Below are 17186 nucleotides of genomic sequence, written 5' to 3'. Positions count from 1 at the left end.
ATATACCACATTTTTCTACTGTGTTCTGTTTTGTGCTTGTTTTCAGATGGGGGACTCAATGCACAGGCTGATCTTGAACTCCTGGGCTCAATCCATTCTCCTGCCTTATCCTGAGTAGCTGGGGCTACAGACATGTGCACCTGGCACATATCATATTCCTTTACTCATTTGTCTGCCCATGGACATTTAGGTGTTTCTATATATTTCCTATAGTGATATTGCAGTAACCAACATAGCACTGTGAACGCCTTGGGATTCTAATTTCAAGTATTAATTTTAAGTCAGTACTCAGAAGTGGGATTACTTGATATGACACTTTAAATTTTCTGGGAGGAAACTCCATACTGCCTTCCACAGTGGCTATGTCATTGTATACCTCTATGAACAGTGTGCCAGGGCTCCCATTTCTCCACATCCTCACCAATGTTGTCATTTTTTTGTTGTTGTTGCTGTTGTTGCTAATAGCTATTTTGGTAGGGTAAATTGTAACTCACTGTGAATTCTGAATTGTATTTGATGATTAGCAATACAAGCAATGGCTTGTAAACCTGTCAGTCTTTCTAGGTCTGTTTGGGAAAAATGTCTCAAGTCTTTAGTCCATTTTAAAATCCTATTATTCTTAAGTTGAAGGAGCTCCTTCCACATTTTGGAGAGGACTCTTTACCAGATTGTAAACATTTTATCCTTTTCAATAGGCTGCCTTTCATTCTGAATTTTCTTTCTTTGCTACAGAGAACTTTTCTGTTTGATGCACTTTACATGCCATCATATTCCTGACTCATCCTAATATAAAATCATTCCCAATTGTACTCTGAGACTGAACCTGCTGTTTCTACAGTGACTGCCATGCCAAACCCATGACTTTTCACTGCTTCCTGATCACCTCCCTCTCTGTGAGACACCTTTCAAGACAGCATTCCCTTTCAAAGCGCCATTCTCTTTAGACTCTGCTCTGAGCTGCCAGCCAATCTTCCTCCATCTTCTTTGCCTATCACCGAAATGGAGCCTGCCAACATTCTGCTCCCTGGTATGTATTCTTTCTTTTTGCTTCAACCACCGCTTGTGTGTCCATGAGTCTCAGATCTGTGTAACACTGCTCCTGACCTCTTGCTGCTGGGCTTTTAGTTCATGCTCTGGCTCTTTCTAAACATCCTTAGAGAATCTTATGAGAATCTCTAGCGCAGCACACTCACCAGCTGGACTACCTTTTTCTGACACTTTCCTTTCTCTTACCGCTTACGTTGTCATTAAGGTCTGTGCGTTCTCATTCTAAAATGCCTTTTGGATACAGTAATCCCTCTCCACTGTTTCCATATTGCTCCCCACATAGGTCCTCAAAATCCCTTATCAGGACCAACAGATGGCTAAAAGAAGGAGTTTTGGAAATCAGAGTAACTGGATTTCTTTTTTTACTTAATGGCTATGTGCAATGGGTAAGTTACATAATTCTTTAAAACTCAATTTCCTCCTCATCTGTTAAATGGGACAGTATTAACAACTACTATAAGAAATTAGGTGATCTCAGGCTGGAGAGATGGCTCAGTGGTTAAGAACATTGACTGGTCTTGCAGAAGACCCGGGTTCGAATCCCAGCACACACATGGCAGCTAAGAACTGTCAATAACTCCAGGGATTCTGACAGCCTCTTCTGTCTTCTGAGGGCACTGCATGACGCGGGTGCACTTACCTACATGCAGGCAATACACGCATACACATAAAAATAAAAATAAAAAATATTAAAAAAAGAAATTAGGTGATCTCAATAAAACGTCTTTCATGTGGCACATAGTAGCCTCTCAAAAATACTATGTTTTCATTCCAGACCCTCCTTCCTGTCTGCCTTTAACTCAGCTTCCCCACCCAAGACAGAACACTCACACACAGAAACAATAGTGAAAAACTCATTCACTTTGTAAATAAGAAGCTCTACTTATGTCAGTCTTTGGTTTTAAAAAACATGTGGGGAGAAGGGCTGGAGAGATGGCTCAGTCCTTAAGAACGTGTACTGCTCATGTAGAGGACCGGAGTCCCATTCCCAGCACCTACGTCAGGCAGCTTATAACTGTCTATAATTCCAGCTCCAGGGAAATTCAACATCTCTGGCTGCCATGGGCACCTGCACTCATATGCACATAACCACACAGACACATACACGCATACACAGAATTTTAAAAAGGCACAACTTCACCTGAATGTTTATTGTCTGTATTACTTACAAAAACAATACTACAGGATGCTAATCTCCCTTTAGAAATCTAGTCCCAAGCTCCTTTCCAGGTTATAAACTCACCACTATGTACCTAAGGTGCCTTATGTTTTCAAGCCTTGGTTTCTTCAACGCAGCCACCCATTTTCAAGGTCTTTCCCTTTTTATTTCTAGCTGATGAAGTCATACTTATATTTGCATAGCATCTGCTTTCACCAGTGAATACTCATTCCTTGGCAGCAAAGAAATTTTATTAATTCAGCATACCTCAACCATTTGTTCATTCACCAAATACTTACTGAGACATAGGTACTGTGCTAGGCACTAGGGAAACAAAGGCAAAGGATACTGGCCTGTGCTCTTTAACAAGGGGATAGCCTGGTTAGGGACACGGTCGTACAAAGGGTGACAGGTGAACTTCAATAAAGTGTGACGGTTGCAATAAGCGGAGCAGTGGCTCTAGTGCCTGGTTGTGTCAGAATTCCAAAGGTTAACCTTTTTTCAAAATATTGATGCCTGGTTCCATCACTGGAGATTCTAGTTTGATTATTCAATGATGTATTTTTAAAGCTCCTTAGTATGTATGTGAAGCAAGTGTTCCAAACCTCTGGGACAAATGTGAACACAGACGTCTGTCTACAGGGCATGTGAGACACACACAGTTGTTCTATATCTTGTCTTCTTCCTTCCTGAATCTGCTCAGAAGACACCCCTTTTTTCATGTGACTTAGGAGACATTGTCTTACCCCAAATTAAGGGCGTGTTCTGATTATTCTTTCTTGTGATTTGCTTAGAGACAGAAACAGGAACTCACCCTCAACAAGACGGGAGGTGAGGGAAGCTGACCATGGGAAGCTGGGAAATTTCCTAATTACAAGAAAGACTCACCGGGATGATGTGCTTTCTGCAGGTGGGTACTCCAGTGTCTGGCTGCAACATCTGGAACTGCAGTGACTATATCCTAACTATGAAGGGACCCACCCTGAGGCAGAACTGAGATCCAGAAAGGTGCTGGGCTCTGGGTAACACTACTATCTACAACCTTGATGCTAATTCATCATTGCTATTCTTTAAAAAACCCTCTTTGCGTGTGTGTGTGTGTGTGTGTGTGTGTGTGTGTGTGTGTGTGTGTGTTAGGTGTATATGTTGTATGTATATATTTGTGTGTAGGTGCCTGTGCCTGCCAGTGCCAGAGGAAGCCGTCCGGCATCCTGCTCTATCACTCTCCATCTTATTTTGGTGAGACAGGGATCTTTCACTGAACCCAGAGTCACGCTGGCAGTAATCTTCCTTTCTTGGCCTCACCGTATCACTGGGGGTTATAGGCATGTGTGGCTACAACTGGCTTTTTACATGAATGCTGGGATTTGAACTCAGGTCCTCATATTTACACGGCAAGTGCTCTTATCACTGGGCCATTTTTCCAGCCCATCTTTGTATTTCTTGATATATGAAATAGTAAATTTTGTAACAGTTTATGCTACTTTGAGTCAGAATTCTGTCTACCTGCAGCACATGTCAACTCAACCGATATGCAACAAAACCAAACAGATAGGAAAGCAGCCCAGAGAGGGTGAGCTCTGAGGAGATCAGGAGGTGGTCAGGAGGCTGGGGAAATAAGGTAAAAGGCACTGAAATCAAAGTATGAGGCATTCTGGGAATTGTTCATAGGTTGGAAGACTACTGAGAAGAACCGTAGTGGGATGAGGCTGGAGGTGGTAGGTGGGCTGAGGTCCTGAGAAGCCCTGTATGCTGTGATGGATTAAACATGGCCACAAACCCATGAGCACCTAACAGGGTAGGGTTCTGCCAACACACTGTGAATCCTGTTGGTTTTACCCACTGGTTGCTTTGACCAACAGAACCAGTTGCATCAGAAATGATGTGTATTCTAATCCTAGAGTTCTGCCTCCCTTGAATGCAGTTCAGAGCTGCCATCCTGCCATGCTGAAAAGATGTTCCAAGCCTCGGAAGAATGAGGTAGAAGAGAACTGAGGCTCTTTACCAAGAGCTGTCTTGGACCATACAGCTATCATAGCCCATACCTAGCTGCACGTGAGCCTAGCCAATCCACAGAAGCCTAAGTGACACTCACCACTGGTGCAGTGAGCCACGAGATTTAGAGTGTTTGCTATACAGCAACAGGTACCGGACACACAGGCTATACTAGGACATGTCAGACTTTATTCTGAAGACTATTAGGAGTGACCTGGTAAGATTCCTGTGCTAGGGAGCTCGTGTGGGCAGCAGCATGGAGAATGGGTTTGTGTGGCATGGTGTAGAGGTATATGGAAGTACTAGACTGCCACAGTAACAGACTTGAGAAATAATCCAAACCTGAACCCAGACTCACCACAGAAGAAAAACTGACAGAATACTGAATACAGGTTAAAAAGTATGAAGGACATCTGGGTACAAATGCTTGACTGCATAAGACTTAACATATATGACAGAATGCATGAAATCTGGTGTGTGTGTATATGGGGCTATGGGAGAAATGGATGGGAGGAGGGTCTAAATTAGATTAAGAACTATTACATCAAATGCACAAGAACTCAATAAGAAATAATTTTTTAAAAAGAGTATAAAGGAGGAAGACCAATTAAGACTGGCTCACACAGTTCTGGGTTAAGGAAATGAATGACAGCACCATTCACTAAGAGAGAGCTTAGGAGAAGAGTAGGGTTGAAGTCACTATGGAACATCCAAGTGGAGATGTTCATCATATTCAAACAATGTTTGATTATAACTTAATATGGCTATTCTAGGTGGGTAGTGAAGTGCTCTAATCCAAGGTGTCATCTTGATATAGTCTATATGGTATGATGTGAGGAAGCTTCAAAGGCAGGTCAAGTTTTAATATGTGAGCACATTTTGATACTTTATTAAAACAGAAAGGAAGAGTTAAAGTTAAGAACTGATGGAGAAAAGACAATGGAATGAGGCTTGGGATGCAAAAGCTCCTCCAAGGGTGCGTGCATGTGCCGAACCATGTGAGGAACCCTAGCACACAGGATGAGTGTTTTCTTGACCTTAGGTGCTTCTAAGGACTTGGAAGTAAGAAAGAAAATAATTGGAGAGCCAAGATGGTGGCATCATGGCTGCTGGTGCTGGAGCAACAGTGGTGGCAAGGGCTCAAGAGACTGTGGGAGGTCTTAAAACGTGACTCCGGCTGGGCGTGGTGGTGCACGCCTTTAATCCCAGCACTTGGGAGGCAGAGGCAGGCGGATCTTTGTGAGTTCAAGGCCAGCCTGATCTACATAGAGTTCCAGGACAGCTGGGGCTACAGGGAGACCCTGTCTCAAAAAGACCAAAAAAAAAAAAAAGTGACTACGGTAAGAAGATGTCTTATCACCTGCTCCCCCTGGCTATGTGAAAAAGAGGAAGATGTGAAAACAGCAGACACTGAAACAGCCAATCAGATCCTTGACTATGAAAAAGAAAACACTTTATCCATCTGTTTCCTTGAACAAAAGTAAAGTGATTTTCTCTAATATTGATGTCCCTCTAGTAAGAAATTCAAGCCATCAAGTTAACTGCACGGAAGCCAAAATTGTCTTTTATGATCACATGGACAGAGTGAGGGAGACAGGAAAGTAGTAAGAACCAGTGTAACTGAAATTGACCCCTCCTGTGAGCCTGAAACTGTGGTTGTCCCCTATAAGCCTGGAGCTGTGGTCCCCCCTATGAGCTAGAGCTGTGGTTCCCTGCCTCCTATGAGCCAGACTTGTGCTCCCCTCTCATGACCCAGAGTTGTCCTCTCCAGTAAGCCTGGAGCTGTCATTCCCTCCTGTGAACTGGAGCTGGAGCTGTGGTTCCCTGCTATGAGCTGGAGTTGTGGTCTTCTCCTATAAACCTAGAGCTGTGGTCTCTTCCTGTGAGCCTGAGCGGTGGTTCCCTCCTATGAACTGGAGCTGTGGTCCCCTCCCATGGACCTGGAGCTGTGGTCCCCCTCCCCTGAACCTGGAGCTATGGTTCCCTCCTTTGAACCTGTGGTTCCCTCCCGTGAGCCTGAGCTGTGGTTCCCTCCTATGAACCTGAAGCTGTGGTCCCCAACCATGAGCTGGAGCTGTGGTCCCCAACCGTAAGCCACAGTTCCACCTTCCTCTGTGGGCAGTAGTTTTGGCTTCTCTGAGTGGCTGCACTCCCCACAATCCCCTCCCCCAGGTCCCAGGTTGTACATGGCAGTGGCTTTGCCTCTGTGTTGGGTTTATGCTGGAGACAGGGGAAGTTTCTACCATTTGCTGTTTCTTGTCTTGGGAGGACTGATTCTGTAGAATGGACTTCCCACCTCCCTTGATGGCCAGCTATGGTCTTGACTCCACACATGGTCCTGCCCAGGCCTTGATGTTGGACTGTTCCCATTTCCAGGCACTAAGAGGTTTGCCATCATTTTTCTATTACTCTTCTACAGCCCCAGGGTACCTTCATTTGTGCCCCCACAGCAAGTGTATATCACCTAACTGAAGTTCTAGAGATAAAAATCAGTCTGGGAAGTTAATAAAATGTTGACAGATCCACACACTGTTTGGCTTACTTGCATTAGTCTGTAACTTTTGCAGCACACTGATGGTGTACAATGCTCCTACCTAAGGGCACTGCCATTTGTAGTGTATCCATAGGCTAAGTGTAGGGTATAAGTTCTCTCTTTATCCTGTAGGTTCTTTATCTCTCTCCAATCCTGTAGAGCAAGAAGAGGTTTCTATATACTAGAAAGAATAGAAACTGCATGCTACAAAGACCTGAGATTATCTCCAAGTTGCACATTTTGCCAAGTGAGCACAAACTATGATTTACAAGTATAATAAATCACACAGGCTACCAACATTAATATGCACATACAAATACTGACTTACCTTTGATGTTGATTAAAATAGCAAGTAAATGGCTGGGAACCAATCTCATCTTTCCAGTACTGTTGCCAGTTCATGACACTTTCCAAGTTCTTCTGATTTTCTCTCTTACACGGAGGGATATAGGAGCACTAACAAAGAGAACACAGAAAGAAAACCTTTTATTCTGTGGAATATTCAAATAGTCCTTTTTTCCATCAAGTACTTTTTTTTTTTTTTTAAACATTTGTTGAAACTGTAGCCCTGGCTGGCCTGGAACTCATCATATTAGACCAGGCTGGACTTGGATTCAGCTCTGCCTCCTGAGTGCTGGAATTAAAGGTGTGCATCGCCACACCCTGACCTAAGACTTTGTTTTACTATAGAGTCTATGACCTGAGACTGATGGGAAAGAACAGATGTAGCCACAGCTATTGGAGCTGTGGTTCCCTCCCATGAGCCAGAGTTGTGTGTCCCTCCTATGAGCTGGAGCTGTGGTCTCCTCCACAGCTATCCGGAGCTATCCCTTCCTTCAGCTAGGCTAACATGGAGTGTCTTTCCTGGTGGTCATCAAAGTGCTAGTCTTGCTGCTCTGCATTGTGAGTATTCCCGTCACTCCCATTCTGATCTTGAGACAGGAAAAGACGCTCAACAGCACTGAAGCCAACATGTACACGGAGCAAAACATCACAAAACAGTCTTAAAGTGGCTGAAGCACCTCGGCTGGGACTGTTAACGGGGACCCCCAGCCGCTGGGATCTTGCTGTGGTCTTACTGGCTCGGCTTCTAGCCCAATGGTTTTATTTTGCTTTACAAAGATGGGCATTACATAGATTGCAAATCTAACAGATTTAACCTTTAAATACAACCAAATTAACATTGCTCAGCTATATTTCAAAGTTCCAGCTTTCCACAATGATAAAAAAATCTTCAGTAATTAAGAAGTAAGGACATTTCAAAACAATGAGTTACATTCTTATAGCAGACTAAAAGCATAATATACTTTCTCTCTTTGTGGGGAGCTATCAGTCAACACAGGGAGGCAGAAGGAGGGGGGTCCTGTCTGTAGGCCTTTACATTTTCCTCTACTACTTGTTTTTAATATTTTATTTATTATTTTTATTTTATGTGTATGAGTGTGTTGACTGCATGTATGTGAGTGCACCCATGTCGTGCAATGCTGCAGAGGTCAGAAGAGGGCTTCAGATTCCCCTGAAACTGGAGTTAAGGATGGTTCATAGCCGCCATGTGGGTGCTGGAAATCGAACCCGAGTCCTCTGCAAGAGCAGTCAGTGCTCTTAACCATGGAGCCATCTCTCCAGCTCTCCTCTACTACTTTTAAATAACCACTAGCACACAAACCTCTCCTGAGAAACTTGCTCTCAACTACTGAAATTGAAGCTTTCATTTCCTACATTCTTTTGAAGAATGGGACAAGCAGAAATTTCCTCTCAAGTATACAGTGACTGTATTTTGCTAACTGATGGCTCTCCTAGCCATGTAGCTGACAAAGTAGTTCTCTTAAAAGAACTTGATTAAGCAATATAGACTGAGCAACACTGGGAAACTGCTCCTAACTCCAGATGGTAAAGTGAACCTTTACCATTCAAGGCCATTTTTCTCCAACCCAGTCTTTCATGATGATGAAGCTGCCAGCTTCTATTTATTGTTTATAATATGCCTGATACTCCAGTAAAGGCTTAATGGGTCTCAACTGTGTACGTCTTACAACCCTCTCATGATTTCCATTTTACAGATGAGGAAACTGAGCTTCCTGTCAGTTCTGCAACTAGACACTGATGCCTCTATCACACTGTCCCGAGGTGTTTGCCAAGGAATCAGACATTGAGGAACAGGGGGAAAAAGGACATTAGCTTTATAGTATACTTTAAATTCCATTATTTTATTTTTAGTTTTGGCTTGTATGTGTGTACGTGTGTGTGTGTGTGTGTGTGTGTGTGTGTGTGTGTGTGTGTGATGTTGGAGCATAACTCAGGTATCCTTCATCAGGTGTCTTCTGCCTTCTCTTTGAGACAGGGTCTCTCACTGGTTTGGAACTTTGACAGGCTGCTGCACAGTGAGCTCTGGGGATCCATCTGTCTTCACCTTCTCTTTCACTACCACTGGGATTACAAAAGTGCACCACCCTGCCCAGCTTTTTGCATGAGTTCTAGGGATCCAGACTGAGGTCCTCATGCCTGCAAGGTGGGCAACTTTACTGACTGAGCTATCTCCTTACCTTACTTCCTCTTTTTTTTGTCTTTTGAGATGGGATCTTGCTACATAGCCCTGGTTGATCAGGAACTTGAACCTGTGCTATAACACCCTGGTAGCAAGGCAATCGTCCTAAGAGCTGGGATTATAGGTCTGTGCCACTACTCCCAGCTCCATTACTTTATTTACAGCATATAATTTTGCAGTACATCCTTTCCATCACTTTTTTTGTTAAAATTCAAAAATTTTAATCTAATCTCTGCCTATCCCACCCTCACACCATCCTGAGATACAGCCAAACAGAAGCATTTGCCACATGCTGTCACGTTTATCTGTTCCAGCACAGGCTGTTTATGTCCTGCTAATGCTCCCTGTCCTCAGTCACCTTCTTTTAAGACTCAGCTCTGGTGTTAACATGGTTGGAGGAAGCCTCTCTTTTTTGCTACACAATCAAATGCCACTCCTTCGTGCTGCCCCAGGAACCAAACCCATAAAATCACAGCCTGAATCACACAGGGTCACACTTGTCTGTGTCAGCTCCCTAGCTGGCTGCTGCGTTGAGAACAGGAGCTGTTATTTTTCTTTTCTGTATGTTCACCCAGAGGATTATATGAAGTATTAGTCACGGTTCCAAAATGTTGACTGAACGAGTCTATAACATGCACAGATAATTTTATTCAAGATGACAAAGCTACTTCCATAAGTTAACATTTAAAATTCATACGAATACAAACACATTTAAATTGTAGTAAATCTCATTATTTTTTGTCATGAGTAATAAATTCATGCTACACAAACATGACTTTAAGGACTGAATCACTGAATACTCACCCTGTGTAGCTTCTCCTCCATTTTAAAGGTAGAATTAAGGTTTTGTGGGAGATTCTTCTAAAGCTGCATCCGGGCTTAGAAGCCACTGGAACCAGTATATGGGGCTTCGGTTCTATGATCTGTTCAGTGTTTGGTCTTGGGTAAATTACCTTTTTCTGAGCTTCCTTTTTTTCTAGTATGTAAAAGCTCCAGAATTTTTTTTTTTTTTAGCTCTGTGATTTTGATTCTAACTTGGAGGCACACCAAGAACAACCCAGCACAAAGCAAGACTACAACACTGTCACAGTATTTTCCCAAAAGAGATCAGCCCCTGGGGAGATGGCTGGGAATCCTGGCTGACTACCATTCCTGCTAGCATGCTAGCAAAGAGGACCAGAGTGGCAGGTTCCTGCTCTGGGGCTTGTACTTTTTATCAGGAAAAATTTGCAAGAGGACCTTGCTTTTCCTGCTGCTTATGTCATACAACATGTTAGATACTCCTTTCCCTCTGTTAACATTTTCTTTCTACCCAGGATCAGTTGGTGTACGAAGTGAGAGTAGACAAGAAATTCCTAGTCCTGGAGGTAGACTCTACAAAATGTGAACATCTAAGAATTCATCAGAATCCTTTCAACAATGGGCATCCATGATGGTCTGAATGAGAGGTGCCGACCATAGGCTCAAATATCAAAACCCCTGGTATATGGTCCCCAGCTGATGGTGCTATTTGGGGTGGTCATGGAATTCACAGGAGATGTGGCCTTGCTGGAGGAACCATGTCACTGGGAACTGGCTTGAAAGTTCATAGCCTTGTCTCACTTTGAGTTTGCCCCCTCTGCTTCCTGTGTGTTCTTGAAGATGCTGAGTGCTCAGTTTTCTGCTCCAGCTTCCCCAGCATTACGGACTTTCCCTCTGACACTGTAACCTACATAAACTCTCCTTCTATAAGTTGCATTGGTCATGGTATTTTATCACAGCAACAGGAAAATAACATAGCATCACTGATACCAGAGGTACCACAAATATTTTAGGGGATAACCAAATGTACTTAAAGCATACTTAAAATTTGTATAAGTTAACTCAGTTTGAATTTTTTACTATACTACTATTCAGTTTGGGGGAAGAAATAGGTTCAAAAGAAATATCTCCAGAAAGACAACTCTAAGATTTGATCAGGAGCCGGGCATGATGGCTCATACCTTTAATCCTAGCACTCAGGAGGCAGAGGCAGGAGGATCTCTGTGAGTTCAAGGCCAGCCTGCTCTACATAGTGAGCTCCAGGCCAGCTGGGGCTACAGGAAGACCCTGTCTCAAAAAGATGAAAAAAAAAAAAAAAAAAAAAAAAGGTTTGATCAGGAGAATCAAAATCCATGTTTCTGAAAGAACAGAAAACCTTCTCTAAGTTTTATACTAGGTATGCTTGTATTAGGTATGCTGTGGTTTCATGTAGAATGAAAGAAATTCTTCTTGCCTTTAGGAAACTTTGAGCTAATGTGGATGAATTTTTGAAAGCACAATACTTTCTTTTCATACTAGTAAAATAACTTGAAATAAAAATTCAGTATTATTTTCACGGACTGCAGTTTTTCAAAGAGTATCACAGGTTAAATAACAAGCTTATAATACTCTATCAACTTGGTAAAGTTAGTGTCATTTTGAAAGGATAAAATTTAAAAGTCTAAACTTACATTCTTAAAAATCATTATTTTTCATTTTCTCAATCTTGAGTCTCCAGGTTAATTATCTTTAAATACTTTGTGAAACCTATTATCTCAAATCTTTCTGAGATCCTGTCTCAGTTCTATATAGTGGATCATTCATTACAGATTGATAGGATTTTAAAATCGATTAGAAATGAAACCTCAAAGCAGTGTTCCAGAAAACAAAAAAATCTAGGACACCCTGTCATACAAACTCTCTTTCTCAATCATTCAGGATGGATGACATTCCCAGCTCTGTCTCAGCTCCTCCATAAGTCTCTCTCCTTTTATTTGAGCGGTAAGCACAAATAAAAATATCGCTCACTACTCTCATTACATCATCACAGAAAATGTCATTGGTAAATGTCTGGCATCTGATTAACCCCAATAAATAAATATTATAATCCTATCTCCATTAGATAAAAAGGGAAACTGGAGGCCAGTGAGATGGCTAAGTAAAGAGGCTTGTCATGAAGCCTGGCAAGGTGGAGAGGACCAGCTTCATGAAGTTGTCCTCTGACCAACAACCATGCTGTGCATATGCATGCCCACATTGCTCCCCACATAATACATTTTAAAACTTAAAAAGAGAAACTAAGAGGGATCTAAGAAAACTTGCCCAAAGGTCACAATGGTAAATAGGAAGTCTTGGGTACAGACCAGAGTAATTTTGTTGTTGCTTTTTGTTCTTTTGGTTTTTGAGAAAGGGTCTCCCTCTGGCTTAGAGCTTAGCAAGTAGCCCGGGATAGCCTTAAATACACTATGTAGCTGAAGGTGCCCTTCACTGCCTGATGTTCCTGCGTCTACCTCCCAAGTGCTGGGATTATAGGAATATGTCACCATGCCTGGCACATAGAGTAATCTGAACACTGCTCCACACTTCCATGTTTTCACCTTCCCAGTTTTCCGCTCTTTTGAGCTTCCTGGTTCTGGACTAAGGAGATGCCTGCTTTGTGTATCCTCTCTTGGAAAACTGATGGTGTGTTTCTGGAACAGAATTGGTATAGTCCTGAGGACCAGTGAGCTGAGGCAATGTGGTACAGGTGCATGCTTCCCTGGTTCATCCTCAGAGAAATGCAATTCTAAGCATTCTTCCTGTCTCAGATTAGCTCAGGACTGGTTTCTGGTAGCACACATATAATTTCACTTAGGTGAATTGTCAGACCCAACTCTTTTGGTCATGTGAGACAGTAGGCATTCCTTTTGAGAAACTCCTTTGTGTGGTTCTGGCCTATTTGGTTTTTCATTTGCAAAGGCAGCATTTCCCGATTTCCAACAGCACTACCAACCACATAACTCTCATTTGGATCCATGTTTCCTGCTGCCTGAACTTGGATGAGTTCACTTGAAAAAGGTAGAAAATTATTTCAAAGAGAGGAAGAGAGGAAGTACATCAGAAGCTCACAAAGGCAGTGATAGTGTGCCTGAAAAGTGCAGAGAGAAAGATGGTGCAAAGAAAAGAAGCCAAGATGAACTAACAGAGCTCGAGCCAGGACTCCCCAGCAGGGGGAGAGGAAATGGCAAGCCAGGTGGCCTTGGTGAAGACTGGAAGCCTTACCTTCAGGAGAAGCCTACAGCCCTCACAAGCTTCAGAAGCAGTTTTGGGTTTAGTGAGACAGTGAGTCCTCCCACAGATGGGTCAGCAGTGAAGAGGAATCCCATTCTGTCACTCTGTGTGACTTGGAGGGCAGTGGCCTGCCAACGTGTTGAAAGAGAATATTGTTTGAAAATGAGCTACTCTGGGGCACTGAGAATGGTAACCAACCACAAGACTGAGCCTGAATTTAATCTGCTATAGCCCCAAAGCAGAAAACCAGCCTTGGAAGGCAGTTGTGGAGAGCAGGGCTGGTACACCAAGCTGAGAATACAGTTGGCAGGAGGCTTGGCTTGTGCAATAAAGTGCTTAGGGCAAGATAACCCTGCCCTTGCTGCTCAGGAGTTTGCTAGCTCGGGGGAGGGGGGGATCTACTTCTGGGGCTACCTATTTCACTGTTCACTGCTGTAGAGCCTGAAAACTCCGACACTCTAGTCATTTCTACTAGATACAGCTTCAGCTCTTCAGCAAAGTAATTAATACTTAGGGAATCTTGAAAGTTTGAAGATAGGTCCTTCATCTGTATAGATCTCAGTTCTGTGGCTGCTTTTCATACTTCCAACACAATTGGCAGACCCTCCCCACCCTAGACCATGAGCCACCCCAGGGAGAACAATCTGAGGGATGTCAGGATAACCTGCCTTGCTCACAGACTGCAATGCTAAGGGTGGCCAGGAGAGGCACCTGGTATGCAGAGAAGGGGATGCCATTACAGTGAAGACAGATCTGGCAGGCATTGGACATTTGTCTAACACAGGCTTAACACTAACATAAACCACAGGAAAGACTTAACTCCACAAATTCAACCCGATATATATATATATATCTGGCAGTCTCTAGTGTGAGGACCCAGAAGAAAGTTGCTCCAAAACTTTTTTTCTTTTTTATTACATTTTGTGGTGGTTTGAATGAAAAAAAAGTATGGCAACACTTGGTCCCAAGTTGGTGGCACTGTTGAGGAGGTTTAGGGAGTATAGCCTTACTGGAGGACATACGTCATTGGGGGTGGGCTTTTGGTGTTTATAGCCTTGCCCTATGTCCAGGCTGCTCTCTCTGTTTCACATTTTTAAAATATATATTTGAGCTGGAGAGATGGCTCAGTGGTTAAGAACACTGGTTGTCTTGCAGAAGACCCAGGTTCGAATCCCAGCACCCACATGGCAGCTAACAACTGTCTGTAACTACAGTCCCAGGGGATCCAATGCTTCTTCTGACCTCCACAGGCATTGCATGACATGGGTGCACTTATCTACATGCAGGCAATACATGCATACACATAAAATAAAAATAATAAAATTAAAAAAAATATATTTATTTATTGTGTATTATTTATCCCAAATAATATTTATTTATTTTATGTGTATGAGTGTAATGCCTGCATGTATGTAAGTGTACCCATGTTGTGCAATGCCCAGAGGTCAGAAGAGGGCATCGGATCACTTGAAACTGGAGTTTTGGATGGTTATTAGCCGTCATGTGGGGGCTGGGATTTGAACCTGGGTCTTCTGCAAGAGTAGCCAGTGCTCTTAACCACTGAGCCATCTCTCCAGTCCTCTGCTTTACATTTGTGGATAAAGATGTGACTTCTCAGCTTCCTGCTCCTGCCACCACGCCTCCCCATCATGATGGCCTCTTACCCCTTTGGAACCATAAGCCAAAATAAACTTTTTTCTATAAGTTGCTTTTGGTCACGGCATTTTATTACAACAACAAATTAACTAATATATACTTTTAGAAGGATTTTTAACTTCATCAATTTTTCCTGTTCCCTGCCTCATTCCTTTATCTCATTCATTATTTACATTTATCCCAAATAACTTTTTTATATATTTTTTAAAATTTTTTTTATTTTACGTGTATTACTGTATTTCCTCTATGTATGTGAGTGCACCCACACCGTGCAATGCCACAGAGGTCAGAAGTAGGCTTCGCCTTCTCCTGGAACTAGAGTTAAGGATGGTTCATAGGTGCCATGTGGGTGCTGGGAATTGAAAATGGGTCCCCTGCAAGAGAAGTCAGTGCTCTTAACTGCTGAGCCATCTCTCCAGCTCCTATCCCAAATAATTTTTAATTTCATAGAAAATTCTCCATTAACTATCATTTTCCTGATCCATTAACTTACTCATTTTCTGATCTATGATCATTGGTGGTGTGCTAGTAGTGAACTTTAATGAATTTAATTAAAAATATTTTATTATTTTATTTATATGAGTGTACTGCCTGCATGTATGTAAGTGCACCCGTGCCATGCAATGCCTGCAGAGACCAGAAGAGGGTGTCAGATCCCCTGGAACTGGAGTTAGAAAACAGTTGTTAGCTGCCATGTGGGTGCTGGGAACTGAACCCAGTCTTCTTCAAGAACAGCCAGTGCTCTTAACACTGAGCCATCTCTCCAGCCCCTAATCAATTTAATTTGATTTCTATATCTTATATGATCTGAAGTTGTTGATGTAACAGTTGTTTTTCTCCTCACTGAGAGCTACTAGAGATTGAGCACTCAAAAGCACACTGCTCAATAAAAATATCCCCGGCTAAAACCAGAAAAGATACCTAAACCAACAGACATACAAAATGTATCAGAGAAACAGAAGAAATATAAAAAAGTGAGTCAACAAGGCTCCTCCAGAAGTTCCTAACTCTTCAACTACTGCGTACAAAGACACTGAGAAAGGGAAAATGCTGAATGCAGATTTCAAACATTTACTAGTGAAAATGGTCACTGACCTCAAAACAGATGCATAAAAGCAAATGAGGAACTGGAGAGATGGCTCAGTGGTAAAGAGTACTGGCTGCTCTTGCAGAGGATCCAGATTTGGTTCTCAGTACCCACAACTGCCTGTAACACCTCAGCTAATGTCCTCTTTTGGCCTCCATGGGCACCAGGCACACAAGTGGTACACTTACATGCAAGCAGGCAAAATATTCATACACATAAAATAACAATAAATAAATCTTTGGGGAAAAAAAAGGCAGATTGAAGGTGAGATGGCTTGGCAGGTAAAGCACTTGCTACCAAGCCTGATGACCAGAGTTCAATTCTCAGAATCCACATGGTGGAAGAAGAAAATCAGCTCTTGCATGCTACCCTCTGACCTCTACTTCTGTGGCATGACTGGCACACATGAGCACGTGTGTAGGTGTACATGTACACAAACAAAATAAAATGTAACTATAAATTCAAAAAGAAAATGAATTCAATATATGCAACAAAGTGGAAAAAATCATAAAACAAATGAGAAAATCAGCAATATGGACGAAAAAGTTAGGCAACATGCAAGAAACATTTAGCAAGGAAATTGAGATTTAAAAAAAAACCAAAGGGAAAAACTCAATGAACCAAATAAAAAATACAGTGGAAAGTACCACAAATAGACTCACCCAAGAGGAAGAAAGAATATCAGGGTTAGAGAATGAGGTCAAGGAAATATTACACTCAAACATTAAGAAGGGAAGAAAAGATACAAGAGCTGACTGCAACATTCAAGAGCTCTGGAAGACAAGGGGTCAAATATAAAAAGCCATGAAATAGAAGAACTGTGCTTAAATTAAAAAAAAGAATCAATTTAATAAAATTATAGTAGAAAAAATCCCAGACCTACAGAAATTAATGAATATACAAAGATGAGAGGCATTTGGAAGCCCAACTAGACATGACCAGAGAAGATGCCAAAATTACGAAGCAAAGAAAAAAATATAAGAATTGTCAGGGAGGGCCAGCAGGATAGCTCAGTGGGTAAAGGTGCTTGTGGCCAAGCCTGAGAACTTGAGTGCAATCTGTGGGATCCACATAGAGGAAGGGGAGAACCTACTCCTGAAAGCTGTCCTCTGAC

At 42.4% G+C, this 17186-nt stretch overlaps 1 protein-coding gene across 1 annotated transcript in view; it reads right to left on the bottom strand.

Moving 5' to 3' along the window:
- Positions 1-17186, bottom strand: part of Kcnmb4 (potassium calcium-activated channel subfamily M regulatory beta subunit 4) — a 90926-nt gene that overhangs the window by 43466 nt on the left and 30274 nt on the right. Inside the window, exon 2 of the mRNA XM_008830043.1 lies at positions 7063-7190. Within this exon, the coding sequence (XP_008828265.1) occupies positions 7063-7190 (128 nt within the window). The remainder of the gene's footprint in view (positions 1-7062; positions 7191-17186) is intronic.

This window comes from Nannospalax galili, unplaced genomic scaffold, assembly GCF_000622305.1.
Source record: "Nannospalax galili isolate Female #2095 unplaced genomic scaffold, S.galili_v1.0 scaffold74, whole genome shotgun sequence".
NCBI classification, from domain to species: Eukaryota; Metazoa; Chordata; class Mammalia; order Rodentia; family Spalacidae; genus Nannospalax; species Nannospalax galili.
This window is presented reverse-complemented; position numbering and strand designations above follow the sequence as displayed.